Below are 27903 nucleotides of genomic sequence, written 5' to 3' on the forward strand. Positions count from 1 at the left end.
TTGCAGCAGCTAGGGTAGGTAAACTTGCCATATAGGTGCCCATTTAAAGGTGTGCAACCGCCAAGATGCTCATCTCTTTACTAGAGCCCTGGTGAGCTCGCAGCACGAGTCGAGCACGACGTGGGCAAGTGACGCAGGTTCTCTGGCTTGACGGTTTCAGCGCGGAAAGCCGAGTCGTAGCTTACGATGTCGTCGCCGGAGACGTCCGCAGTCGTCCTAGTCAGATCGGAGAAGGCATAGCCAGTTTGACTAGGTAAGTTTGTATAAGTCTTGCGTAGGCTGCACATTTGCAGCGTAGTCTCGCTATAGCTCAATTCACCGTGATACGCACACACTCCCCATTCTGCAAGCCTGGAAAATTTGGTCTTTCATGATTGTCTGCCTACGATACGGTTGCTTGATTGCTGCCATATTGCGGACTGTACAAGGATCCGCTAGCTTCGAGGTCATTGATGCAGACCCATGTAGTCTGGCTTTGTCGCCCTGCATGTGTGAGAGCGAGCTCTTTGTGTGCAGCTGGCGGCGGAGGAAAGCGACGGCACGAAGCAAGAAATCCCCGCTTTGCCTAGGCGCATAACTGAACACTACGTGCTCACCTCACGTACTCAGCCGGCCCTGCCACTGAAACACAAGACCGTATCTCTAAATGATAACCGTAGGCTTTTTTCTATCGTGTGTGAACCTAATCTTATGATAGGATGTGTTGTAGACGAGCAAAGTATGAGATCCTTGCTGAAGATACCACTGCTACTCGCCTCGACAACTCACGGCGTGAGCATAAACGTGACCTACTACCGCGGAAGGGCGTGGAAAGTATGGAGGTGGCGACCGGGTGAAGTGGATTGAAGGGAAGACAGTACTCTATTTTAAGGTCAGCTGCTATCGCAGGCGAGTTTCACGACGCGCTTACATAGTCGCCTTCTAGACTGTGTATTGAATCAAGCCCGCTGACATCCTTTCGGCGTACTTCCCATCGACGTTAGTGGGGCAGCTCGTGCCGGTCATCCGTGACTCGCCCAGCATTCTCACGAGTTATTCCCCGCGCCGGACCACCCAACCCTGCCTCGAAGCTTGCGAGGGCTGCCGCCGGAGTAGACTAGGTGTCCAAGAGTAATGTCTGCTTGCGGTCGAGATGTCGTGTAGGCCTCACGGCTTCATGGCCGCGCCAAGGAGTCCGCCAAAGCTGGCCCTGGCCGGAAACAGTTGACAGTAGGAGATTGGACCGAGCGCGGGCGTGTGGTGCACTGGCATGGTGGGATGCTGGTGGTCGCCTCTGACCGTTTATACGTTTGGTCCTATTTGTGTCCTGTCATGAACGCGTGACGTCACGCGTCGCCTGCGTTGAAAAGAAACGCTCGACGTGCTGCTTTTCGCTCTGCCGCCTCATTCAGCGTAGTCCACGAGCTCAAATGTATTGGGACTATGGCCGTGCCCCTACCGGCAGCTGACAGCGAGGCGCTGCGTTCCCGACGCGTGTCAAGTGCAAGTTGCCATGTTGTGCTTCGTCGTGCTGCCTCGATACCCCTCGGTAGCAAGCTTAGATTGTGATCTGCGACACTCATTTCACAACAGCCGGTTTTGCATTTTGTACAGAGCGGCTGCCATGAAGAGGGAGAGATGTTGTGCTTGTGATGCATGACTAGCCCACTTACAAGTATAGCATCGCTCAATAAATGAAATGCAGCAGTCTGCCAAGGACCTGCGTCAGGCACGCTCCAAACCCACATCTCATAGTACATCTCCCCTGTTCACTTCTAAACTACTCAAAAGCCTGTGAAGATCGAACTCACAAGTGTGTCCCAGCCGATGCGCCCGTTGTAGTCTCGGAGATATCAGATATAAACTGGCCATGATTCGGAGCAGTGCAGCAAAAAGGCGATAGCGTGGGCCACTTGCGAGTTCTCGCCGACACCAGGAATATCGATGAGAGGGTTGATGCCATAAGCATTCAAGATAGATGAGTTTCCGATGCCTTCGCAAGGGGTGGAAAGGCCACTGAATAAGTCGTGTAAAGACAAATAAATACTGGCCAGAAAGCTCCAGTAGTTGAGGCATCGTGCTCGTAGTGTCCTCGGGGGCAGAACACCGCGCGCTCGAGGGTCAGCACGAGGACGTCCGCGTGCCTGGCCACAGACGGAAAGTGCTTTGGCAGAAGCTCGCGAACGATGGCTGACAACGAACACTAAAGGTCGTGGTGCATCGAGCGCAAATCAGGCGCCTGGAGCAGTGCAAGCCGAAAGCTCGCTGTGAGTAGCAGGAGCACGTCAATCGCGATAATCGTGTACCGAGCTGAGATGAGCGCAAGCCAGTTCACAGCCTGGTTGGTTGTGCATCTCGGCAGACTGGGCGTGCGTCGAGGCTAGGTTCGCCAGGTAGCCGAGCTCACTCACGTATGCGGCAGCGTGAATGTTGATACTCTTGGCGAAGTACCAGTTGCGGGTTCGTCGCCGCCAAGCCAGGCGGCAGCCCGCGGCTTATAGTTAGGTTGGTAAGCTTCGTGCGCTGTGCGAACAGCAACTTTCCAATATGATAAATAGCCAGCTGAGTCTTCTCTATCACATTTGTGAGTTGTGACGGCCACGGCCTGGAAACTGTCACCATGGTGTACAGTCCCGGTTTTGCCGTCGACCAGAGGGTTGTCCGTAGCTGCAGGCGGCGTTCAGCGAGCCTGAGGGCGAACAAGGCGAGAAAGACTTATTCGAATTGCATTCCAGCATGACCGCATCCAGCGCACCGAGGATATCATCGATTTGGGGGTCAAGGAACTGCGCCAATGTGCGCAGTGGGTAGCGATCTTGGTGGAGTTCGCCCTCGTCATCGGTAATGTGGACCTGATCCTTACATTTCAGTGCTACCTGCGAGTCCTCAAGGAATGCCCTAATATTATTGCGTGCGACTTCAACCTGGTCAGGGTGCGGGCGCGCGGAAGCATGGATGAAAAGGATTGAAGGAGGCGATGGTGCCAGTCATGCCATCGCTGTGGAGACCTGCGCGAGCAGCGACAGGTGACCGGCTTCATTAAGCACGAGCGCACCGACAGACACAGAGAACGTAGTACTGCTCTAGATACAGAGGTGCTCCACAGATGAGAAGGGAATCAGAACAATACCGTGGCTGGCCAGCGCAACGCTCGAGATAAGAGTGCGGCGCCGCCCAAAGAATGCAGGGCCATCATATACGCGAACCGCCAGATTGCCGGACAGAGTTCTGGCTCTAGAAACTTTCCGCAGACAAGTTTCGCACACGCGGGGCCCGGTGTCGACTGTATCATGAGCGCTGATTATGTAATGTACTTCCCGAAATGGAAGGCATTCACATAAATGGAATGTGTTTCTCACAGTATGGACCTCAAGCAGCTTTGCCTCATCGCAGACACGAGAGAAATTTGGAACTTTTTTGCCACAAAAAAAATGCAAAAATAGCTTGAAGAAATAAGCAAGGAAATGTCGCCCTTTTTCTCGTCGCTGCGCCGACACCCGGCAATCCGGCCGCCGAGCCGACTGTCCGCCAGGCCATTTACCAAAAGCGCCCGGGGACGGCGGCCGCGGCACCCGGCGGATAGTCGGGTTGCCGAGGCTGAGAAAAAAATACGACTTATTTTTTCAAGCTGTTTTTGCATTTTTTTTTTGACAAAAAAGCTCCAAATTTCTCTCGTGAGAATAAGACGACTTCTCACTCGAAAAGACGGCACGGGTAGGATGGTGCCGGTAGCGGGAGATAGGATCGAGTGCGAATGCGTTCGCGTCATTCGCATATCTGGTCTTGTTTGTGTCCTGCTCAGCACTCTGTGGACGCGTCACCAACGAAGCTCAACGCAGCATCCGACGGAATCGACGCTGCCCAGTGCTAGTGCCTTTCACATAATCTTCGCTCTGGTACCTCATTCGGCTCAGTCCTCGAGCTCGAGTTTTGGGACCACAGCTGCGCCTTCACCTTCGGCTGACAACTTACGAGGCGCTGCCGCACCGACACATCAACTTGAAGTGCGAGTCGTCGTAGGACACAGCACGACGAACACCGCGGGCATTATGGCGCGCACGCACAGCATCGCTTCGTCGACGTCGCTGATCGACTTCCTGTCCACGGATGCCGCCTTCGCCGCCAAGCTCGCGCGCTGCGCTGCGGAGACGCTGGAGGCCCTGTGCTCGCGGTACCTCCGAGTCAAGGGCGCGCTGCGCTGCGCCCGCGAGCAGGCACCTCGGCCGTGGGACGCGCGCGGTGTATGAGTCCGTGCAGATCGCGTGTGGGGTGCTCGAGGCGCGCCCATGGCTAGTTACATGATGCCCATTGCTATGTATTGTAGCACTGCGAGGCTTGTGCGCGGGCCTCCGCTCGGAAAGACGGCGTGAGCAATAGTTAATAGGAGCCTGGGCTTGTCTTGTCACACTTGCGCAGCTCATGCCCCTCTCAGATCACGCACTCCGAGGCTTAGGCCAGGCACAGCTGGTAACAGACGCTCTGCTCTGTGCGCCATGAAAGACCTCCCGAAGCGATACTCCGAGCAAGCAATCACGGAGGAGCTTATCGTTCGAGGTCGCAGTGAGTTACTCGATTCGAATCGCGATATTACGACAGGTGTGTACTTCGCCTGGGTGCGAACAGGGCATAATGGTCATTGCGGGTATTTAGTGCAACATCCTCACATCTGAGCTGGCTGCGTACCCAAGTTATTGGTACCTTTTACGGTGCAAGGAGACTCGTCGGAGCGCGTGTTATGTGGCTGCAGCAATTTTCTAGGATCATGGGGCCTTGTCCAGTAACGCTCGATTTTCCGAGCTCGCGCGGGCCAGCAAACTCAAATACAAGCGCTCTGGAAGCTGTGAGCCCTGCATTGCGGAGCCTCGAGAATGGAGTACACCGACGAGGAGGCACTAGATGTTTTCGCCCCGGTTTCAAGCTCCGTAGTGCAAGCTAACATAGGCGACTTGCACATTGTAGCATCCATGTAACGACGACCGGGCACTGCAAAGTGCTTGCTAGGCCTGTATATGGCGTCAGAAGTCTCGTACCATTTCTCGGAGACTTCTTCGCCGACAAGGACATGGTGGGAATGTAAAGCTACCAGACTCTCCTTCTCGGTAGAGGTATGATAAACGCTGCACGTAGGTGTCCCGCTCCATGAAATGCAGTGCTTACTGATATCGATATCGAGCCGTGTACAAAAGCTGTTCAACAATACTGTTGTACTCTCTGGTAGCCCAGCACTTAACTTCAAGGTGCGCCCGCTGCGTTCTCCCAACCGCACCATTCTTCGGCTCCCGTCCCTAATGACTACTCTGTTCCCCCGCCTGCGCTACCACGCTCAAACCGTCGTTCTCTTCACAATCTCCGACCTGAAAACTATCTTTTTCCCCATTGTAAGTTGCTGCGCCTTTGGATAATAGCGGCTACAATAATCCTCCCGCAGTCCGTATTTGCATGTGCCACGGCGCCATTGCACTCCGCGCCACGACTTCTATGGGGTTTTATGTGGATATGGATGCATCAGCTCATGTGCAACATCTCGAATCAGTCTAAGGGCGCGGCGGAGGACGCGATAAATAAACCGTGGCGTCCTCTGCCCGCAGGCCGTATCACAGAGCCCCAAGCCACTGCCCTTCGGTGGATCTCCGTGGGCTTATGTGCGTGGTGGTCGGCGATGTACGGTCCGGACCTTGTACTTCCGACCTTGATGCTTTTCATCACGACATTCCTCTACGACGAGCTCGGCCTTGCGGGCCACTATATTGGAAAGAACTTCTGCAACATCGGAGGCTACACCAGTCTCGAAATTGGTGCCACGAAGATTATGGGTATGTAAAATTTTCGGCCGAGATAATCTCGCTGACATGCTGCAAAAGGTGCTAGCCGGGAGATAGACTATATCTCCACCACTGCAGTGTGCATAAGTGGCGCCTTAATATTCACGACAATACAGGCACAGGACTTCGCAGATGTAGAGGGAGATAAACAGCTTGGACGGGTTACACTCCCCATATATGCCCCGGAGTTCTCTCGCGCATTCACGCTGGGAGCCCTCATCGGGTGGTCTATCTTCCTGAGCTGGTTCTGGCACATAGGACCCTTATGTGCCATCGGATTCATTGGCATGGGCACTTTCGTCGGCCTCCGCTATTATACGCGCAGAACTGAAGCAGAAGACCGCGAGTCATATGTCTTCTACAATGTGAGTACTGGCTCCTGTCTTGAATGCGTCGTTCTAAGCCGGCCGTTCACAGATATGGCTCATGATAGTACATGTGCTACCCCTGAACGCCAGGACCGGGTTCATTCGATTTTGAGACGTCGTTTCGTCGATTCTTCGAATCAGAGCTGTTTGTTTTCTTGCGCTTCCCGACCTCCTACTCTGCACACAAGAAAAACGAAATGTTTGTTACAAATTTTGTGCGTCATGAGTGAGGGATTCACTCCTGTATATCTGACTTGTTGGCTTGCGTCCCTTTGGACGTTACTTCCCGCTGACCTCCTCATATCTTCGCTTTCACTCCTGGAGCTCTAACTCGTGGCTTATGCGACAGTGAGCCATGGATTCTCCGTTTCCCAGCTTGCGGAATATTCGCCATTGAGGCAGTGGTATCCATCCCAGCATTGTTCCGTGGTTTGCCTACCGAGCTATTCAAATACGGGTGAAGAGCTCAGCACCGCGCTTGACATGAACGAGGTCGAGGCTCGTCGGTTTCAATGCAACGTTCGTATACGCGCCCCGCATACCGAATATTTCGGATCAAGGTATCGTGCATCAAGGACTCTCCGGCCACTTGGCGTTAGCCAGGTTTGCAGGCGCCCTCAGCCGTGGAACTCATGGGCATGGTATTGGATGGTGCAGCTAATATTGTACTAAAACTGAGAAGAGACGACCAAGCTTATGCGTTGATAACTGTAGAAACCTTGGCACTGATCACAGACAAGTTCCCGGATCCCTCTTCGAGCAGACGGTAGTGATTCCCATGCAGGAGGACCTTGTCCAACGACTCGACGACCGGGGCGAAGCCGAGGTCCACATTTGACTCCGTGTGGAACGGCGTGACGTGCCCCTCGTACCGCGACATTGTATGTGAGTAGAGCGCATGGAAGTTGGCGAGAACTCGAGCCTCGATGTCTTGCTTCAGGCGCACGCCCTGCTCGCCCATGTCCCCGAACGGCAGCCCGACGGCGCTCATAGCCATCGGGACGATCATGAGCGCAGTCTTGTCGAGCTCCGCTTGCGTCTGCTCGGTTTCAAACATGGGGAGTGCCGACGAGTCGACCACGAAAAGGTTGACAGTCCAGCCATCGCTCTGCGCGAGCCGCGCCACCTCTACCACGACGCGTCCCCCGTAAGAGTAGCCCAGCATGTTGAGCGATGCACTACCGGGATTGGCGCTGCCGGCACGGCCCAGTTCCTCAAGGATTCGTGCGTAGTAGTACTTGGCCTGATTGTCGACGGTGTGCATGTCCGGATTGAGAAGAGTGCGGGCGTGGCCTGTCGACGGCCGGTCGTGTGGCAAGTCGTCGAGTGCGAGGTATCCAGGATCGTTGAGAGCGACGACATTGAACAGGTCGGTGGAAAGTGAGAACGCGGCGAACATGAACCCGAGACCAGTGATCATGGGAACACAGAACAAGAACGGCTTGTGAGGTTCCTCAGAAAACACGAGCACCGAGGGCACGTGGAACTTCTCGTATGCCGGAGCGATCGTTGGCTCGTCGGATGCCTTGGCAGCGATTGTTCCCTGATTTTATCAGCCATTGCCTTGACCACGGGCAAGTAGAAGACATCCGCGAGAGTGAACGGGACGCTGAAAGATTCTTCTATCCGGAACACCAGGCGGGAGGCAAGGAGTGAATGGCCGCCAGCATGGAAGAAGTTCGAGGATCGATGAATCGGTGTGCGTTCAAGAACGGCCTCCATGATCCTACAGAGGCGTTCCTCTACCTCATCCTCAGGTTCGTCAGAAGCATCTTGATCTTCCGTGAGATCATTCAGCATGCTACCGACGTCCACAACGGCGCGGGCTTGCAGCTGATAACGGTCCAACTTCCCGTTGAGTGTCAGAGGAAGAGTCGGGACCCAGTGCACGAGGTGAGGGATCATGTACAATGGGAGGATCTCGCGCAATGCCTCGAGTAGCCGTGATGATAGCGTGTGAGACTCCGAGGGTGATACCGGCACAGTAGCAACAGTATAGACAATGAGTAGGTCGTCCCTGTCCCCGTCGGATTCGAGATGAACGGCGGCGGCGTCACTAGTCAAGCCTGTTCTACGAATGGCTGTCTCGATCTCTGCGAGTTCCAGTCGCCGTCCGCGGATCTTGATCTGACCAGCAGTTATCTTCCCCACCAAATGTAATTGTCCGTCCGGGCCCCATCTCACAGCGTCGCCCTGCACACGAGGGATTAGACGTGCAAGGAAAAAAAAATGTGTAGAAGCGACGTACCGTACGGTAATACCGAGCAACACTTTGGCCGAGTTCATCGAACCCAAGCTCGACGAAGGCCCCGGCAGTCTCTTTCGGCTTCTTCAGGTACCCTGGACCGACGCCAGCGCCGCCAATGATTAGCTCACCGACCCCGCCTGGGGGCACCAGTTGGCCCTTTGTGTCGACCACGAGAATTTGAGCAGTCGACATCGGTCGACCAATGGGCACCGGTCCAGATATGGGCATGTTGGGAACACCAATCCAGGATGTAGTGGGGGCCACACAAGTCTCCATCGTGCCGTAAACGTTGAGGATCAGGATCAATGGGTTGATAGATTTCACCCTTTGCAGACTCTCGTAGTAAGAGGCCTCTCTACCAACCTGCAAAATGCGAAGGTCGCGGAATAGCTGGGGTGCGAGATCGAGGGCTTGGCGGAAGAGCGCAATGGACATGAAGCATCCCGTGACATCAAACAGCTGGAACTGCTCGGCAAGAACGACCAGGTCCAGGACATCGTACCGATTGAAGCAGACAACCGTGGCGCCGGTAAATAACGTGCACCATATGTCGATGATACTAGCGTCCCATGCCAGGTTGTTGATCATCCCAATCATGTCGCCAGGATGGAACGGGAAGACATCCGTGTTCGAGACCAGTGCGACCACCGACGACTGCATGACAGGCACCCCCTTCGGCACACCAGTGCTCCCAGACGTGTACACGACGTAGGCGGTATCCGTCCGAGGAGTGCAGGCGAAGTCGATGGGAGAGATGAGATCGGTCTCGGTCAGGAAGTCGGAGATGTCGAGGTGAGTGACACCTTCCACGTCGCCGGCGAACTCTGGCGACTGTGAGGTCGTGATCAACAGTCGTGCACCACTCTCGCGCAGGAGCATTTCTAGTCGTTCAGAAGGGTATCGGACGTCCAAGGGAACGTATGCGGCTCCGGCCTTGACGATGGCGAGGATGGATACGACAGCGAGGGCCGAAGGGGAGATGCACATTGCTATAAGCTCGCCTACGTCTTCCGATATCTCCGTAATCTTCTGTGCCAGCAAGGACGAGGCAGTGTTCAGTTGCTTGTACGACAGCACGACCTCTCTCTCTTGCATGGCCGGCATGTCGGGGTGTGCGTCCACAGACTTCTTGAGAGCGTTGATGAGAAGGGACGATGGCGGAGGTGGAGGCGGGGCGAGTGGGGCACCAACGCGTTTCAGATGTTTCACCGAGTTCTGGAACGGGATCTCCTCGACTGCCAGGTCAGGGCGCAGGAGCAGGTTTTCGAAGACGTCCACAAAATTGTCGCAGAACAATTCGATGGTACCTGGCCGGAAGAGGGATTGGTCGTAGATGAGCTGGCAATGAGACCCGTTGGTATCGCTGTAGCGAAGCTCGAGGTCCACTGGCAGGCTGACAGAACAGGTTAATGGATAGACATAGAGTATGACGACAGATTGACGAATCCTAGCCCCCCTGACAATGACTTGTCAGTCCCAATCGAGTTGCGGGAAAGCGCGACATGGATGACAGACGGCGCCGACGCCGACTTCTGTCGCTTTTGCAAAGCGGTGGACACATCCTTGATAGATACACCGGAGAACTCAGACACTCTCTGGATCGAGGTCCGCGCATCGTCAAGAACAGCCGAGAGTGCGGCATCGCCATGAACGGCAAGGCGAGAGGGAACGACGTCCAGCGATTCGCTCATCGAGACCCCTGAACACACAAGTCAGTACGTCTTTCATGCACGAAGATAGAAGTAAAAGCACCTGTCGTGATATCCTCTTGTCGAGTATACCGATGGTTGAGCACAGAGAGTGCGGTAAGGTACAGCGAGAGAAGTTCCTCCTCGCCTTTCGACGAGATCTGAAGCGCGTCGCAGACGGTTGGCGGCAAGGTGAAGGAATGTGTCCCTCGTTGCGCAGCCGCACTTTCCGAAATCCTAGGGAAGTCGAGAGGGAATTCGCAGGGGAGGTAGTCGCGCAGGTACGCCGCCACGTCAGATGGAGTGGGTCCGTGAAGCTCTGAAGACCGCGGTGGATCAATAGCGAAGTGCACATCGTCGACGACTTGGCGCAGCACCGCGTGTATCTGGTCCGTCAAATCCACAATGGTTTCTTCTTTGAACAGGTCAGTTCTATACACAAACCCGCCAACCAGGTCGCCCTCGTTTTTGGGGAAAAAGTGGATTTCCAGGTCGAACCTCGTCACATCCATAGTGGCTACCACTGGCAGGACGTTCATCTAGTAGACTATTTTAGGACGGTGTCAGCATATAAATGTACACGGAATATAATGCATCAACACCACCTCCAGCCGGGGCCAGCTCAGCGGCATTGCGCTCCTGGGCGTAGATGTGCGGCCATGGGTCCCGGACAGCACCGGTGCTCTGAGCGCAAGCAGACCTTGCCACTGGAGCGAAGGCTACGATGCCCGCCCGTGCCATATGTGCACATAATTTTGCGTAAGTGCAGGATTGATTATGTGTATGAACATGAACGCTAATGAGCGCACGTACATACGTTCGCGTATGGTGTGGAACGGGACTTTATGACGAGCGTCCGAGGCCAATCTTCCGACTGTTGAGGCTCGCTCGTCACAGCACTTCAGGGGTCTGCTTCTCTTGAAATAGGATACTAATCTAGGTGGCTATGAGATCTATGGAGCAGAGTCTTGAAGTTCTGAATTTCGAGATTTTATAGCGACAATTTGACCGTTCCCGATTATGTAAGAAGGCGCTTTGGGATTGGTTCCACCTAGGGTTAGGTGTCAACGACAGCGGAGGTCTATCCTCGTTTTTAGTATCGTTGCGATGCAGAGAAAAGTGTCCTGGGTGTATTTAAAAGGCTTATTAATGCTCCTTTGTGTGTTAAGGCATGTGGAACCGCTGACTTTGGCCTTTTTCTAGGGTTAGGGTTGCATCGCTAAGATTACTGGGCCACTCTGGTCCCCAAAATCGGATTTTGGGGCCCTTCCAAGCAAAACTGCAGCATGAAATGGAGTCCCGCCCTCCACCACACATGCACATACATGCACTTACGCTGATTGATGCCTTAGGAATCTGAGTTGATATATTGCACGCTGACCGACGCCTTAATAAGCTTGGGTAGTCACGTCGCAAGTTCAAGGAAGCAAGCACGATCATCACATCGAGCCGCCTCGCCGACCTCGAGAAAAAACACAATTATGAAGCATATATTGTAAGTATTTACCTGGAACAATAACGATACATCCGAACCTTCTGTTACTGCATTGAGCCGAGAAGAATGAGGGAGTCCAAGCGTCAAGGATATCAAGTCCTCTGCATCTCACCCGCTTTGATCGACCTGACGAGCTGGATGATTACGCCCTGCATCTTACTATCGCGGATGGCCTCGTAGATAACAGAGATGCTGCCGCCGACCGTGCCCTCCTCGACGCCAGGGCCCATCTCAAAGCCATGCAGGTTCTCCGCGCCGTGCATCCGCACTCCGAGTGTAATTCGCACGAACTCGTACACCGCCCGCGTCCCGCCGAGGTGTCTGCTTGCGGGCGCCGCACCGCGCGCGCCCTCGAGGTACTGCACGCGCAGACCCGTCAACGCCTCCGCAGCGCGCTGCGCGAGCTCCGCGCGGAAGCCAGCGATGTGCGCGAGCTCGGGCGCGAACGCGGCGTCCGCGGACAGGAAGTCGACCAGCGGCGTCGTCGTGGACGCAGCGACGCTGTGCATGCGCGCCTTGCAGTCTGAGGTGCTCGTAGTGTCGAGGGCGCGGAAGACGGTGCGCTCGAGGATCGGCGCGAGGACGTCCGCGTGCGTGGCCACAGATGGGAAGTGCTTCGGCACGAGCTCGCGCACGGCGGTTGACAGCGAGGACCGGAGGTCGTGGTGCATCGAGCGCAGGTCGAGGGCCTGGCACAGCACGAGGAGGTAACTCGCTGTCAGCTGCGAGAGCACGTCAATCGCAGTGATCGTGTACCGAGCCGAGATCAGCGCAAGCGAGTTCACAGCCTGATTGTGCATCTCCGCAGACTGGATGTGTGACGACACTGGGTTCGCAAGGTAGCCAAGCTCGCTGACGTACGCAGCAGTGTGAATGTCGATACCCTTGGCGAAGTAGTTGTGCGACGGGTCGGTCGAGGCCAGGTTGGGCGGCAGTCCGCGGTTCATGGTCGGGTTGACGAGCTCCGTGCACTGCGCGAACAGCAACTTGCCGATATGGTAAATAGCCAGCCGAGTCTTCTCCATCGCACTGGTGACGGCCATGGCCTGGAAGTTTCCGCCGTGGTGCACAGTCCCGGTTTCGCCGTCGACCAGAGGGTTGTCGGTAGCTGTGGGCAGTTTTCAGCGAGTCTGGGGGCGAACAAGAAGAGAAAGACTCACTCGAGTTGCATTCCAGTGTGACCGCATCCAGCGCACAGAGGATATCCTCGATTTGTGGTCCAAGGAACTGCGCCGATGTGCGCAGTGGGTAGCGATCCTGGCGGAGTTCGCCCTCATCCTCGGTAATGTGGACCTCATCCTCACGCTTCAGTGCCATCTGCGAGTCCTCAAGGAGCGCCCTGATATTGCGTGCGACTTCAATCTGGCCGGGATGCGGGCGGGCAATGTCATGGATGAAAGGGTCGAAGGACGCAGCGGCGCCAGTCATGGCTTCGGTGCCCATCGCTGTGCAGACTTGTGCGAGCAGCGACAGGTGCACGACTTCATTGAGGACAAGCGCGCCGACGGACGCAGAAAACGCAGTGCCGTTCAAGATACCGAGGTGTTCCTTGGACGAGAGGGAGATCGGAACAACGCCGTGGTTGGCCAGCGCAACGCTCGAGGGAACAATGCGGCGCGCCGCGAAGGATGCAGGGCCATCATAGACGCGAATCGCCGGATTAGCAGTCAAAGTTCCAGCGACATACGATAAAGGTGAAAGATCTGAACAAAACGATTATGTTAGCATCAGATGTCTGTGCTTCAGCAGTGCAGGGCTAACCGCCGGAAGCCGAGATGCTGCCACGCAGAGGAACGAGTGGCGTGATGTTCTCCTGTAACAGTTCGCCCAGCTTCTCGATAAGCTCCCACCGGACGCCAGAGTGACCGCGGATGAGCGAGTTCATCCGGATAAGAATAGCACCGCGGACCCAAGCCTCTGGCATGCTCGTTGCAGCCAGGGGATCGCCCAGGGGAAGCGCCAGGAGGGGAGCCTCGGTCTGTGATGGGAGTACACCAGCCTGCTGGTGCTGGAGGAGGGCATGACCGAGCAGGAGAGGGTCGTTTGAACGAGTATCGGCTGTACACAAGACTTCAGATGAGTTGAACGGAAGTGAGACAGACGGGGAACCCACCGCTTCCACCGAAGCCTGTGCTGACTCCGTATACGCTACGCTGAGCATTAACTTTGCCAACGATCACGCGTCTACTCTGCAGAACACGCTCACGTGTCTCGGGCTTGTCAGTAAGAGTCACGGCAGCTCCATAGCGAGCAGTAGCTGCCACTGCGGAGATGCTGAGGGTATGGCCATCAACAATGACCGCCTTGCCTTCCCTGTATGTATGTCAGTCCATAGGAAGTGATGGATAAAGGAAGTGGCGGTATGCACCTGTAGGCCTGCAGTTCGTCATACGCGTCGACGAATCGATCCAGAAGCTTGGACCTTTTGTCTTTTGAAGGAGGGGCATGCGCATTGGACACAACGAAGTCGGTCGAGGGGTATATCGTAGAGCTCGTGCAACTCTGGGCGTAACTATTGCTGTTGGAGGCCGGGTAATAGTCAATGTGAGGAGACATGATAGCGCCGTCGAACTTGAAGTATGGGAGACTGGAGCGGATGAGGAAGGGGAGACGACGACGTAAGGGTCTGGGGAGCCTCGTGCCGTATTCTGTGATTCTCGGCAGTGATCTGGAAGGGGTGCAAGGCTAGCGTGGGCGGGCTCCAGAGAAGTGGTGCGCGTCTTGTCGGCGGGGCGGCCTCGTAACGGCGGTCGGTAGACTAAATTGGCTACATGACAGGGCGACTGGTCTCGAGCCTCATGTAGTCTCGCAAGCTGGCCATTCTGGTACGCCCGTGGGATCGGCACCGTGAATCTCTTGAGCGTCGTTTCCGCGATTATCGCGCGTAGCCGCCGCTGAGATACGCAGGAATAAAAGTCACTGCTGGCTCGGCCGAGAAAGCGAACGCTCGACCCAGCAGCGTCTGATCTGAAGCGAAGCATCTGCCGCTGTACTAGTAGAAAGTTCCGAGTCGTCTTTCGATTTGCAAGAAGCCGAAATACGTCTGCGAAGGGTTGAAGATCTCTAGCCGACGTCAAAATTGGGGCTCTGTGCAACATACATCCGGCACGCCTGGCAGGCTTCCGAGCCTGGGGCCCGTCCCGTGTTCGCGTCCGGCGACATAAGAAGGTTTAGGCTTGAGTGATGCATCACGGAAGACAGCCACTTGGGAGATCGAAAAAAAAAAAAAGACGGAGACGGAGCAAAACGGAGCAGCGTTATTCCGGTTAGTATGACATCTTCCAAGTCAGAGAGACGCTTTTCAAGTCAGTACGGCATCTTCCAAGTCTATCGTGCGCTTTGAACGGTGTTTCAACACCAGTCTCTGGACCATTCGCGCGCAGTAATGTTCAACCTTGTCCTGTGGGCGGGGTATCGTTGCATGGTAACTTTGCAGCTTGAGCTCACAGAAGTCGGCCTCGCGGGACTTTGGAAAGAACATGAGGGAAGCTCCGTCTTGTCTGCAGGAGGAGTTCGACACATGTAAGGCAGCAGACCTGTCGCTCTCAAGCTCGTACGAGCCGGTGCTGCATATCATGGCCACCGTGCGCGCATACCTCGAAGGCGAGTTCCCTGCTTCACCGCTAGCTCTCGTCTGACATCCTTCGCTCGACCAGTCGCGCACAAGCACTTGTCGTCAATAATATTCCAAGCGCCATCGACCGCGGGCTCGTACTCAGCCTCTCGCGCGGCCGCGAGCTCGAGTGCGCAGCTGCGGAGACTCGGCATCGCCATGCGGATGATGACACGCGGCTCGACTTGGAGTTGATGGGGATGCTGATGTTGATGCGATATCTTCGGAGAGATATGTGCGTCTTTAGTATCTGCTAATTTTTTTGAATCCGGGTGCGTGCGCCGTAGTTCGTATGTCAAAAGCTTGGGTGCTGAAGCTAGCTGAAGTCGAATGCTACTTGGGGTCGATATGTTTGGTCGGGCCGAGCAGAGCAGAGCTATCGTGGACGCATAGACACAATATGAAAATGCACAGACGACCTCCTCGGTGATTGCCGAGCATGGACGAGACAACCTAATAAGGAAGACCCTGTCGTCCTTTGATCGCGATTCAAGTCTCGTCCCCAGCTACTCCCATCCATACCAATTTCCAATGTGAGTAGCTTTTGAAGGGGTATCGACTGCACTTGTTAAATTTTGCTCGGTTTGGGGTGCATCTTCCCAGCATCGCGCTGTGTTTCCGGCTGATAGTCCGCCAGGTTACTCACGAAGTCACTGCCCCTTCCGTCGTCGCATTCGTTGCCTGCTTCTTTGTGGAGAGCCTGATCCCGCGACGACGACATCTCACCGACGATTTCTCGATCTTCATTATCGATAAAGCTAATAGTCAGGTCCTCAAAGAATCAGCTCAGGAGCACCTGTGTGCGGGGGAAGATGACAGTGAAAAGTTCTTTGCCAGCTTCGGGATTGACAGACGCATGGCAGCCATAGTCCTGGTCTCTTGATCAGTGCCGAAGTACCGAACGCTGCGGTTCTCAGCAGCCTATCTTCGAGCTTTGCCGCATCAGAATATCGTCGAGCCGGTCGTTAGGCAAATCGGACCACGCATTACAGTATCGTGGAGGCACAGGTTACGAGACGGGATGCGCAGTGATACTACGAGGTCTCGCATGAATGCCAAAACATCGTTACTGCTTAGTCGTGTATGGTACTGTCGCGTTTCAAACAGTCTGTTGACCGTGACGCTGTACTCTTTGTCCTCGCTTTGTCCTTTGTTATATTATCGACATTTTGATCCGAGATGCTGTCACAGGTGGTAAACACAGTTTCTTCTCTTGCAAAATTAGTCAAAGGCTTGTTGAACAAGAACCTGTGTTTCTTCGATTTCACCTGAGAAAAATCGGAGACAAACAGATGCTACCGGTCATGTCTCCACTGAAGACTGGTTGAGTTAAGAAAGATTGCGCAAAGGGTGAGATCTCTGGAGTATCAACGCTTGATAAAGGCGCAGGGTCTGCAAGCTCTTGAAGGGCTTCAGTGGCATCATCTACGAGCTGCCGGCTGATTTCCGCAAATTCGGGTGGTACCTCGTCGTCACCAAAAGACGGAGGAGAAGGGTCAGGTGCGGGTTGGGGCATCAAAGGTGAATTGGCAGCACCAAAGCTGCACTTGTATCGACCAGAGGTAAGCCCGAGCTTTGCATGCTTCCACTGAAGCGATGTTTTGACCACTGTTGTCTCATGTATGGTCTGCGGTAGCAGTTTATTGCGGCGCTTAGTGTAAATGATGCTAGGGTGGTCATGTTCAGAGGCATGGGGCAGTACGTGCGCACTCTGGTTCAGCAACACACATCATTGTTGTTATGGAATGTATATATAATTAATTTATTAGTCACTACTTCCACCGACGATGGTGACGCTCCCATTGCGCCTGCCGCGCTCCTCTGCCCGCCTCACGACAGGCGCCCCGCCTCTGCTGGGCGCCTGACGCCCTTGACGTCAACTGACGGGTCACCGACGGGTGTCAGTCTGACGCTGACAACACTGGAGGTAGCTAAGTGAGTTGTTTCAATAAGATCTGAGTTGTGGATGCCTCTTGACGAAACCGCCCATGTAACTGGGTCATTGACCCATAGTCAATGACCGTGACCAGCGGGATGACTCGGTCATTGACTGCCCAACGCTGGCTCGTAGGGTCGCTGCCATCGATCTGCATACTGAGCACCGGTGATAGGAGGCGCTGTCATCTTCTCTGCTTGGAGCCTTCTTCAAAGAGCATGTCAGCGGCACCATGTCGGAACAGCGGGCGAGCGTCGAGACGGCGTCTCCGATCACCGCTGTTTGCGTCGCTCCGCCTCGAGAACACCCCGCGCGGAACTGGTCTGCGTGAAGTCTCGTATGGTTTCCTATGCACCTCGGAAGTAACAGCTGCTGACCGCGCTCAACAGCACACATTTTTGAACACGGCTGCCTGGCGCCGCCTGTAAGTAATATGTCAAACAGTAAACTCAGACGCCTAGGTTCTGCGGCCACCCCAGATCCGCTGAACTGAACTTGAGCCGTCAACTTTAGCTTGGAATATCGCCCCTGGATATGGAAGACTATATGTCTTCGGAGCTACGGCTTCAAGCTAGTATAGCGCCACTGATGGCCATGATTTTAGCTCGAGGGATCGGCCTGCCAACAATGGACCGGGTGACACACATCACAACGTCTTCATTCAGATACCAATTCCTCTGACAGCACTTGCAAGCTCACTGACAACGGTTTTACGGGGACCCCGACATAATCTCGATCCTAGTGGCACACTCAGAGCCCGTGTCGGTTTTTCAGTACCAGGTTTCACCCTGCTTCACTGCCTTTCACCGTATATCACCCGGCTGGCCAGCGGGGGTCACAGGTCACTCAGAATTTCTCTAAATTCACGCACTCGTGTCATAGGCCGCGAAGTATAGTAGCCAAGTAGGGGATGGACAGGCGCCTGCCGCTAATCGGCCCGCGCCAACGATAGAAAATGATGGAAAACATGTAGACTGGGTCACGGAAACGCCTGCCGAGCGGAGAAGGCCCTATGAGATTTCTTTCTCCAACTCCGACTAACCGATTCGCAAAACGCTTTACACTTTCAATGGAAGCTACCAGCCCATGGCTTACTGCTGTACGCTGTACGGCTGAATCTAGCGACTACCGCTTTTTTCAAGGCGCAAGCGTGTTCGACGCGGAGAATGTTGATAAATTAGCTGAGTAACAGATTTAGTCCTAGTGAGACTCGAATGACGGAATGATTTTATTGCGTAATTTGGCAGACGTTGCTTCGCCCCGCGGATGGGACAGTACATAAAGACTGCACGTCCTACACGCGTACCTAAACTCAGATACCAGCACAAGCCGCTGAACAGCATAGCGTCCTAAGCTGTCCTGCCTGACTCCACTCTCTACATTATTCTCGCGCACCCCGGAGACAATGGGAGACCAACTCGAGAAATTCGCCCCCGGCACTCAGCCCGATGTTACCTTCGAAGCTCTCCGCGGCTGCGTGCCCGTAGAGTTTCCTGCTGACAATCACCTCGCCCACGCAGGCTTCACCACGAACTCGGTCGCATCCACGACCATCGCCGGTAGTTTGTATACCGAACTAGTCGCCCTGGGCGAGGAAGCCTCTGCTTCGCTGCACGAAATTCTGCTTGCCGCGATTCGCATCCTGCATCTGCGCTATTCTGGCGCAGTCCGCGCCGCTATCGGTACGAGTCGTTGTTGCTTATGGTTTGCGGTACATCGAGCTGAACAAAGTTCTCAGGTGTCGACGTCTGTGGAAAGCCCGGGGGACCTCTGGCTCTCTGCCTGCAGGCCGAAGATGGAGACAAGTTTGCAGACGTAGTCCGCGCCACACAAAAGCTTGTGTCGTCCCTAGAGCGCCACATCTTACCATTCGAGTCTACTCTACCGCAGCTCGTCGCGAATAGGAACGGCCTTCGCGGCGTTGCTCTCCCTGTGCTCGTGCACCTTGGCGATGTCCCTGCAGGTGGCACAGCAGATGTGTGAGTTCTTTTGGTTTCATTCGCGTCAAAAGTAACATTATTGAGCGACCGTCGGTGTTAGTTTATTCGCCATGGTCTGGAGCGCTTGTCCCTCCGCGGATCATCTGCGCGTGGACATCAACTTCGACCCGACTCGCTTCGAACCGGACACCATCCAAGACATCCTCGACAACCTTGTCGACGTGCTCGCGGCCGCCGTCACCACCCCCGATCGCACAGTCGACAACATTCCGTTTTCCCATGCTCTCGATCAGCTCGCTGCGGCCGGCATTCCTGTCGATCCCGCACCAATCCCCTCAGCGCCTCGTCTCGCTCTCGCTCAAGCCTTTTCAGACGCGGTCATCGCCCATCATGACCTTCCGGCGCTCATCGACGGAGACCTCACCTTGACATACCGCGAAGTCGATATCCTCTCTTCCGTTCTCTCGAAGCGGATCCTAGAGGCCACGAAGCAGCAAGAAATCCATGCCTTTGTGTCTTTCTGCATTCCTCCGGGAGCCATCGCCATTCTCACCGTCCTCGCTATCGTGAAGAGTGGTGCTGCATATGTGCCCCTCGATGTACACTTCCCTGCAGAGCGCCTTGGGTCGCTTGTTCAAGACTGTGATGCATCTCTTGTCATCACCACCGCAGCATCGCCTTCGTTCAGTTTTAATTGTGAGCGTATCGCGCACCTGGACGTCACTAGCTTCCTCGACGACTGGAAGTCGCTTGTTGCTGCGTCTGTCCACGAGGACCGCGACGGGTCTGTTTCGCCAGCAGAGTCTTCCAACGACGTCGCCTACGTGCTCTACACCAGCGGCAGCACTGGCAAGCCCAAGGGCGTCGTCGTCAAGCAGTCGTCCGTCGTATCCTTCGCCACCAACCGCGATATCTTCACGTGGGGCCCAGGACACCGTATCGCGCAGATCAACAATCTGGCCTGGGACGCGAGCGTGGCCGATGTCTGGTGCTCGCTCCTGCTTGGCGCGACACTCGTGTGCTTCGATCGCGTCGACGTGCTCAACGCGCCTGCACTCGCTCGGCGCTTCCAGGCTGCGCGCATCGACGGCTTCCTGCTGCCCACGTCGCTCTTCCGCCAGTTCGCCGTCGCCTGCCCGGACGTCTTCCACAGGCTCACGGAGATCGTGACCGGCGGAGAGGCGCTCGACTATGCGAGCGTCTGTCAAGTGCGGGCGGCGGCTCCGAGCGCGGTGATCCGGAATGCATATGGCCCGACCGAGGCGTGCGTGGTGGCAACGACCTTCGACGTTTTCCCCGGCGGCGACGATGTACCGCATACCGGGCCCGTGCCCATTGGTCGCCCGCTCGAGACGGGTCAAGTGCTCGTTGTCGACCGCTACATGCGGCTCGTGCCGCCGGGTGTCATCGGCGAGCTGATTATCGGCGGCGAGGGCGTCGCCGAGGGGTACCTCAACCGTCCTGCGGAGACCGCGGACGCGTTCGTCGAGCTGCACGTTGATGGGCTGCCTGGGAACACGAGATTCTATCGCACGGTGAGCAGCGGCGTTTTTCTCATTTTGCACATGAACTAACGGGTGCTTGTAGGGTGATGTTGTTCGGTGGGTTGACGGACAGTTGCAGCTCATAGGCAGGATGGATGTTGGACAGATCAAAATCTCTGGACGGAGGGTCGAGCTCGGCGAGGTCGAGGCGACCATCCTGCGCACCGGACTAGTCGGCGACGCCGGCGTCAGCTACTACAAGCCGACCGAGACTGGCGACCCGAGCCTCGTCGCATATGTTGTCCTTGGCCACGAGCAGACGCCCGAGATTGACGGTCACGCTCGTGGCGAGGATGCGTCGGCTGCAGCGCCAAACGATGAACATGCCATTGTGGACACGTGGAGAGACGTGTATGACGACATGTATGCTGCGTATGATCTGTGAGTGTTCCTAGTCCTACGGACGTATCTTCATCGCTCATCCTTTATTGAACATAGGGCAAAAGCACGCGCAGACTTCTCAGGCTGGGATAGCATGATCACTGGAGGACCTATCCCGCAGATCGAGATGATCGGTAAGTCAACTTCTTTTTTCACTGTAGTTCAAGTATCCAAGGGACCTGACAAAATTTCAACGTTGATTAGCATGGCTTCACGACACCCTCCGGCCGTTCCATCAGCAGTGCCCACGGACCGCCTTCGAGATCGGCTGTGGTATTGGCATCTTCGTTCACAAGTTCCTTCCCTCTGTCGACCGCATGTGGGCCATTGAACCTTCGGCAGAGGCGGCCAAGCGTCTGGGGGATGAGCTTAAGGCACTCGGAATGGGCGACAAAACATCGATCTGGCATGCCGCGGCCGACGAGATCTCCAAGCTCCCTGCATTTGGTGCGGAGTTTGCATTCATGAACTCTGTCGTCCAGTATTTCCCGTCAGAGGCGTACCTGCACCAGGCGATCGTCGATATCGTCGGCAAGTGCGCACCTGGAGGCCGTATCCTGATCGGAGATGTGCGAAGTCTTCCGTTCGGCAGTCTTCTGGCCCTCGATATCGCGACCTATCGCTGGCAAGACGAGCTCGGGTCGAAGGCTCTCCAGGATCTGCGGGACGACATTCTCGATCGCGAGAAATATCGGTCGGAGTTGCTGGTCGATCCCTCGTTCTTCACCAGTCTTCGTCGCACCATTCCTACTGTGGCACATGTCGAGATCGTCCCGAAGGCGATCGAGTACTGCAACGAACTCAGCCAGTTCCGTTACCAAGTCATCATTCACGTCAACCAGAAGCTGCCCTTGATCGTTCCTCCTGCCTGGCACGACTACGGAGCATTACGGTGGAAAGATTCGGACCTCGAGGACGCGGTGCGCGACTTCGCTGTCGGCGACGAGACCGTTCTGGCGGTGGAACATATCCCGAATCGATTCCTGTCTTGGGAGCTCGTGGCAGCCACAGCCGTCTTCTCATCTTCGTCAGATCGGTTTGCCGACCTCGCCTCTGTGCTTCCTCCACGCAAGGCCGCAGCTGCGCAAGGCTGGTCTGCATGGGACCTGGAGCGTCTCGCGGAGCGGTGCGGAGTGACAGTCAAACTGAGCGTTGCGCGTCAGAAGGAGACGACGACTCTGGACGCGGTCTTCATCAAGGGATCCCTCAACGGCACTGACGGTGGCACCTGGGTCGCATTCAAGACCGTCGACTACGACGACGCGTCTGTCTCTCCGTTTGCCACATCGAGGCTGCAAGAGCTGGTTTTCAGGACGCATGTGGAGAACAGCCTTCTGGAACGCCTGAGGGCGGTGCTGCCGTCGTACATGGTCCCCGACCAACTCTTGTCTGTGGATGCTCTTCCGCTCCAGACGAGTGGGAAGCTGGATCGGCGACAACTGGCAGCGATGGCGGCGAAAGACGGCAGCCGTGACGCTCACAGAGCCGCCGAAGATGACAAGAACATTTTACCCGCGGACGAGGTGGAAGTTCGCTTATGTGCGATCTTCGGCCGTTTGCTATCGGTTCGAGCAGTTTCACCCCTGGCGAATTTCTTCCAAATCGGAGGACACTCGTTGCTTGCTACCCGACTCAAGTCTGCGCTCGAATCAGAATTCCACGTCGTTGTCCCACTCAGGACGATCTTTGCCCGTTCCACCCCCAGAAAGCTTTCGGCCAGCATCCGCGAGGGCCTTACTTCCACATCGTCTGATCAGCACATCGCTCTCCCAAGGAAGACCATCCTCTCCCCTTCTCGCCCTTCCGACCCATCTGACGAGCTCTCCTTGGACATGACGACACCATCGGACGGGACGCATTACCCCTTGTCTTTCGCCCAACAGCGACTCTGGTTCCTCTCGAAACTCGCATATTACGGATCGCAGGACATTTGCTACAACACTCCCTACATCCTGAAGCTGGAAGGACCTTTGAACATCGCCACTCTCGAGCGCACTATCCAGGAGATCGTCTCTCGTCACGAGATTCTCCGCACTATTTTCGTCGAGGTAAACTATTCTCCGGCTACTCGGGTCGTCGATTTCTGTCCCCGTCTCGAGGTCATACCCGTGGACCCCGATACCGACGAACGAACCATGCGCGCACTCATGGGAGACTGTATCCGTCGCCCATTCGCTCTCGATCGCGAGCCATCGGTCCGCACAACCCTGTTCCAACTCTCTGAGAACCACTTCCACCTGCTCCTATGCATGCACCACATCATCGTCGACGGCTTTTCGTTCGACGTCATTCGCCAGGAGCTGGCGGAGATCTACGTCGCCTTCTCGGCCGGTAAGGACCACGAGGTCCCTCCACTTCACATTCAGTACAAGGAGTTCGCGCAGTGGCAACGGTCGGAAGACTTCGAGCGTATGGTGCAGCCTCAGCTCGAGTACTGGACGAAGCAGCTCAAAGGCAACCAGGCGGCGGAACTGCCAACGGACTTCCCACGACCCCAACATCTCAGCTACGAGGGGAAGGCATACATTGCTGAATTCCCCACGGAACTTTTCACCCGACTGGGACAGATATGCAAGCAGGAGCGTGTGACGATGTTCATGCTTCTGTCGGCCGCCTTCCGCATGGTTCAGTTCCAGCTCACCGGTCAGACAGACGCCTCCTTCGCCTTCCCCATCGCCAATCGCAATCGAGCCGAGACCGAGAGGCTCGTCGGGTTCTTCGTCAACACGCAGATCCTCCGGCTGAAAGTGCGTCCTGGGATGACGTTCCTAGAACTGATCCAACAAGCGCGAGATCTGTCGATGGCGGCGTTCGAATATCAGGACCTGCCCTTCGAGCGGATCGTCTCGATCCTGAACCCGGCTCGTGACCTCAATCGCAACCCGTTGGCGCAGATTATCCTCGCTTACCAGACTGTGAAGACTGCGCCATTCAATATAGGAGACGTCCATGCTTCCAATCCGCGAATTAATATGGATACGACGAGGTTCGACATGGAGATCCATTTCTTCCCCAAGGGCGACGGCCTGGCTGGCCAGTTCGTGTACAGCACTGAGTTATTCAAGGAGGAGACCATTGTCGACCTGGTAGACCGGTTACAGAAGGTTTTGGAACAGGCCGTCGACAATGTACGCTTCGCTATCAATCCGCCGCGGTCCTCTTCGACGCTTCGCCAGCCGACTCCTTCCGATGTAGCAGCGTACCTGCGCGACTATGTCCCTTGCGAATTCCCTCTCGACATGTCCAGACGTTTAGACAATGCGTCTCTGCAACGAGAGACGCATTCCTTCGCCTTGCCGCCAACCGTGTGCGATGCACTTCGGGCCTCGTCGATAGGCGGGGAGGAGCTTCTCACGCTGTACCTCACTGCACTCTCTGTGCTTAACCATCGTTACACTCGCCAAGAGGATATCACGATTGGTCCGTCTCCTTATCTTTATGTGTGTGGAAGATTAACTGACCTCCGCGCTCAGGGTTTGCGACGAGCAAGTCGCAAGATATCGTTCCCGCTAGGCTCGCCGTTTGTTGCGATGCTGTGCTCTCAGCCGTTCGCGACAATGCGCAGACCTCGATCGAGAAGGCATCCGAGTTCTCCGCCGTGTCCATCAAGGACGTATCCACCGCTGTACGGAGACGACAGAAGTCGTTAGTTTCTGCCATCCACGTTATACTTTCCCATAAGTCAAGCATCGCACCGTCGAAAGAGCTAGGGTTCGTGATCTCGCCACCGTACTGCATGTCTGTTGATTAACCTATATTCTCAGCTTGCTAGTGGATCTTGAGCTCCGCTACGGCGATGCCAATGAGCCTGATTGCCAGTTCATCTACGACCTATCACTCTTCTTGCCCAATACCATCGAGGTGTTCTGCGACAGCTTCGTGGACATTCTCGAGAACCTCCTTCTCCATCCTGACACGGTCGTCGAGGAGATCTCGTTCCGGAACTCGGCCATGCACCTGAAAGATTTCAGTGTCCCACTTTCCCCGCCCCCACCCGCGCCGACATCCCACCTCGTCGATGCTCTGAGCAAATCTGTGCGCGCGTACCCCGACATGTTGGCCCTCCAGGAGGGAGAATTCTTGCTGACGTACAGCCAGCTGAACACGGCCACGTCCTTGCTGGCACAGAAGATCGTCCAGGTATCAGGAGACGCGTGCGAGTTCGTCGCAATGTGCATCCCCCCGTCGGCCCTCGCTGTCATATCCATCCTCGCCATCGTCAAGGCCGGAGCCGCATATGTGCCCTTGGACGTCCGATACCCTCCAGAGCGTCTCGAGATGCTCTTGCGCGAGAGTGGTGCAGGTCTCTTGATCACGACCTCGCAGTCGCCAGACTTCGCCGGCGACGCCGAGGGTATCACTCGCCTCGACATCTCCAACTTCCTCGCCGACATCGACCTCGCCTCCCCCGCCGACTTCGTCTGCGCTCCTCGCACGGATGCCGCCTACGTCATGTACACATCTGGCAGCACTGGTGTGCCGAAGGGAGTGGTCGTCATGCAGTCTGCGGTGGTCGCACTGGTCTCGAACACGGATGTCTTCCCGTTCCAGGCTGGCGACAGGATCGGGATGATCAACAACCTCGCATGGGACGCCAGTATCATCGACATCTGGTGCACACTACTTACCGGCGCCACGGTCGTCTGCTTCAATCGGTACGACGTTCTGGACCTGGCCGTTCTTGCGGGACATTTCCAGTTGTTTAGCATCACAGGCTGCTTCATGTCCGGCGCACTATTCCGCCAAGCCCTCGATCTTGCACCCCAGCTATTCCGCAAGCTCCGCATTCTGCAGGTCGGCGGAGAGGCGTCCTACTACGAGAACTTCCAAAGAGTGAAATCTGTTAACCCGTCGATCCGCATCCTCAACGCCTACGGCCCCACGGAGACTTGTGTCTTCGCCGCCACGTTCTGGACTGACGTTCCCAACATGCCCACGTCTGGACCTGTTCCCATTGGCTTACCAATGTCAACCGCTCAAGTTCTCATTGTCGACACACAGGGCCGGCTTGTGCCCCCGGGCGTGGTCGGTGAGCTGGTGATTGGCGGTGCTGGTGTCGGTCCGGGGTATCTGAGGCGGCCGAAGGAGTCAGCCGAGGCCTTCGTCGAGCTTGGGTTCGACGAACTCAACCAAGGTGTGGCTCGGTATTACCGCACGGTACGTCGCCTCCGCTTGTCCATCCCTTACGTGTCTCATTCTTCGTGCAGGGTGACGCTATGAGATGGGGCCCGGATGGACAGTTGCATTTCGTCGGGAGGATGAATGCTGGCCAGATCAAGATCCGCGGACAGCGACTGGAGCTCTCGGAGATCGAGGTGGTCATCCGTCAAACCGACTTGGCCAACGATGCCGTCGTCGTCCATCTCAAGTCCCACAAGGGCAAAGACGATCTGCTTATCGCGTACGCTGTCGCTGCTGCGCCGACTTCGGCCTCGCAATCTCATTCCCTCTCACCACGGCTCCTCGAGTCGCTGCGCAAGAGTCTTCCGTCGTATATGATTCCCCATGTCGTGCGCTGGATCCCGACTCTTCCTCTGACGCCTAACGGCAAGGTGGACCGCCATCAGCTTCGAGCGCGGGCTGCCGCCGACGTCGATAGCATGCTGAACGATGACGCAGAGGAAGATGGATCGGGCGAGCCCGAGGATGAGGTCGAGGGACGGCTCTGTAGGATCATGGAAGCTCTTCTCGGTCGCACGTCTATTCGTCGGTCCACGAACTTCTTCGATGCGGGCGGCCATTCGCTCCTTGCCTCCCGTTTGGTCTTCCGGATACAAGAAGCTTTCGACATCCCGTTCGCTCTAATGGACGTGTTCCATACGCCCGTGGTCAAGGCAATGGCGGGCAAGATCAGGCAGGCGATTGCTGCTAAGCCAGCTGATCGAACATCGACGACACCTCCGACGCTTGCCCCGGTATACGAGGAGTTCCACGTACCGCAGGTGCTCGTCTTTTCTGAGGAGCCTCGCAAGCCATTCTTGTTCTGCGTTCCCATGGCCACTGGTCTCGGCCACACGTTCGCTGCGCTGTCTCGCTCCACCGACCTGTTCAACGTCATAGCTCTCAACGACCCTGGGTATGTTGCACCCGACGACTTCCCCCAAGACCAGGTGTCGACAGGTCACGCCAACACCTTGCGCAATCCGGGCATGCACACCGTCGAGAACCACGCCAAGTACTACTACGCGCGTATTGTCGAGGAGCTGGCCCGCATCGGTACTACCAAGCCTGGCGCCGCACCGTTCAACATCTTGGGCTACTCCTACGGTGGACACGTCGCAGTCGAGGTGGCGCGCCTCGCGCAGGACGAGGGCCGGACCGTCAACCTGTTCGTGCTCGACACGTCGGTGCACCCGGTGCATGAGGCCAAGCTGTCGCAGACGCAGATCGAAGAGGCCGCGCATGTTGTCCTACCGACTGTGATGAGCGTCGTGGAGCTGCCGTTCGGCAACATGGGAGAGCAAGGAGCACGTCTGAAGCACGACATCGAGGTCCGCACCCTCATCAACATCCATACGCTCCATGCGCATGTGATGCCGCGGTACGAGGGGCACGTCACGCTGTTCCACACGGAGTCAAATACAAACCACGGGTTTGTCCCGCTCGTTGGTTCGTTGGACGAGGTTCTCCTGCACGGGAACCACTACCACCTACTCGAAGAAGAGTCTGGCAATTTGTCTGTGATTAGTGCGAAGATTTCCGCAGTCTTCAACGCATAGGTCTGGTCGCCTTCGCTTAGCTTTTGTACATCTTGCTGCTGTATCTCATCATTTTCGCTGTATAATATAATATTGAGTTCGTCTTAATCGAGACGCCATGTGCCAACAGTTGATCTATTCGTAACTCATGTTACGAACGCAGGGCCTGCGCCAGTCCGTACGCACCGCTT

General features: G+C 55.9%; 6 protein-coding genes across 6 annotated transcripts; 2 read left to right on the forward strand and 4 right to left on the reverse strand.

The window, feature by feature from the left end:
- Window positions 1-2575: 2575 nt before the first annotated feature.
- On the reverse strand, window positions 2576-2939 carry PHACADRAFT_59508 (uncharacterized protein; the record flags this gene model as incomplete). The annotated part of the gene is made up of 2 exons (XM_007400944.1): window positions 2576-2646; window positions 2681-2939. Coding segments are annotated over 2 exons (330 nt in total), but the record flags the coding sequence as incomplete, so codon positions are not given.
- A 2223-nt stretch (window positions 2940-5162) lies between these two features.
- Window positions 5163-6364, forward strand: PHACADRAFT_188269 (uncharacterized protein). Its single transcript, XM_007400945.1, has 4 exons — window positions 5163-5357; window positions 5408-5792; window positions 5841-6166; window positions 6219-6364. The coding sequence occupies exons 1-4, from the start codon at window positions 5268-5270 to the stop codon at window positions 6279-6281; spliced, it is 864 nt and encodes a 287-aa protein (XP_007401007.1). The 5' UTR covers window positions 5163-5267; the 3' UTR covers window positions 6282-6364.
- Window positions 6365-7750: 1386 nt separating this feature from the next.
- Window positions 7751-8362, reverse strand: PHACADRAFT_61601 (uncharacterized protein; the record flags this gene model as incomplete). Its single annotated transcript, XM_007400946.1, has 1 exon — window positions 7751-8362. A coding segment is annotated over one exon (612 nt), but the record flags the coding sequence as incomplete, so codon positions are not given.
- A 412-nt stretch (window positions 8363-8774) lies between these two features.
- Window positions 8775-9119, reverse strand: PHACADRAFT_54343 (uncharacterized protein; the record flags this gene model as incomplete). Its single annotated transcript, XM_007400947.1, has 1 exon — window positions 8775-9119. A coding segment is annotated over one exon (345 nt), but the record flags the coding sequence as incomplete, so codon positions are not given.
- Window positions 9120-11606: 2487 nt separating this feature from the next.
- On the reverse strand, window positions 11607-14444 carry PHACADRAFT_130223 (uncharacterized protein). Its single transcript, XM_007400948.1, has 5 exons — window positions 13969-14444; window positions 13714-13913; window positions 13362-13658; window positions 12761-13303; window positions 11607-12708 (listed from the first exon to the last, which is right to left on the reverse strand). The coding sequence occupies exons 1-5, from the start codon at window positions 14154-14156 to the stop codon at window positions 11693-11695; spliced, it is 2244 nt and encodes a 747-aa protein (XP_007401010.1). The 5' UTR covers window positions 14157-14444; the 3' UTR covers window positions 11607-11692.
- A 4745-nt stretch (window positions 14445-19189) lies between these two features.
- PHACADRAFT_264208 (uncharacterized protein) lies at window positions 19190-27742 on the forward strand. Its single transcript, XM_007400949.1, has 8 exons — window positions 19190-20105; window positions 20163-20624; window positions 20677-21014; window positions 21072-21148; window positions 21219-24434; window positions 24488-24725; window positions 24779-26171; window positions 26222-27742. The coding sequence occupies exons 1-8, from the start codon at window positions 19200-19202 to the stop codon at window positions 27731-27733; spliced, it is 8142 nt and encodes a 2713-aa protein (XP_007401011.1). The 5' UTR covers window positions 19190-19199; the 3' UTR covers window positions 27734-27742.
- Window positions 27743-27903: the final 161 nt, after the last annotated feature.

The sequence above is a fragment of the Phanerochaete carnosa genome, assembly GCF_000300595.1.
Source record: "Phanerochaete carnosa HHB-10118-sp unplaced genomic scaffold PHACAscaffold_11, whole genome shotgun sequence".
Taxonomy (NCBI): domain Eukaryota; kingdom Fungi; phylum Basidiomycota; class Agaricomycetes; order Polyporales; family Phanerochaetaceae; genus Phanerochaete; species Phanerochaete carnosa.

Bases quoted from the DNA above. Each gene is read 5' to 3' on its own strand.
- PHACADRAFT_188269 (XM_007400945.1), top strand. From the start codon at position 5,268: ATGACTACTCTGTTCCCCCGCCTGCGCTACCACGCTCAAACCGTCGTT. The intron at 5,358-5,407 runs GTAAGTTGCTGC...ATCCTCCCGCAG, and splicing joins AAACTATCTTTTTCCCCATT to TCCGTATTTGCATGTGCCAC. The intron at 5,793-5,840 runs GTATGTAAAATT...ATGCTGCAAAAG, and splicing joins TGGTGCCACGAAGATTATGG to GTGCTAGCCGGGAGATAGAC.
- PHACADRAFT_130223 (XM_007400948.1), bottom strand. From the start codon at position 14,156: ATGTCTCCTCACATTGACTATTACCCGGCCTCCAACAGCAATAGTTAC. The intron at 13,914-13,968 runs GTGCATACCGCC...ACATACATACAG, and splicing joins GACGAACTGCAGGCCTACAG to GGAAGGCAAGGCGGTCATTG. The intron at 13,304-13,361 runs GTTAGCCCTGCA...CGTTTTGTTCAG, and splicing joins CAGCATCTCGGCTTCCGGCG to ATCTTTCACCTTTATCGTAT.
- PHACADRAFT_264208 (XM_007400949.1), top strand. From the start codon at position 19,200: ATGGTCTGGAGCGCTTGTCCCTCCGCGGATCATCTGCGCGTGGACATC. The intron at 20,625-20,676 runs GTGAGCAGCGGC...GGGTGCTTGTAG, and splicing joins ACACGAGATTCTATCGCACG to GGTGATGTTGTTCGGTGGGT. The intron at 26,172-26,221 runs GTACGTCGCCTC...TTCTTCGTGCAG, and splicing joins TGGCTCGGTATTACCGCACG to GGTGACGCTATGAGATGGGG.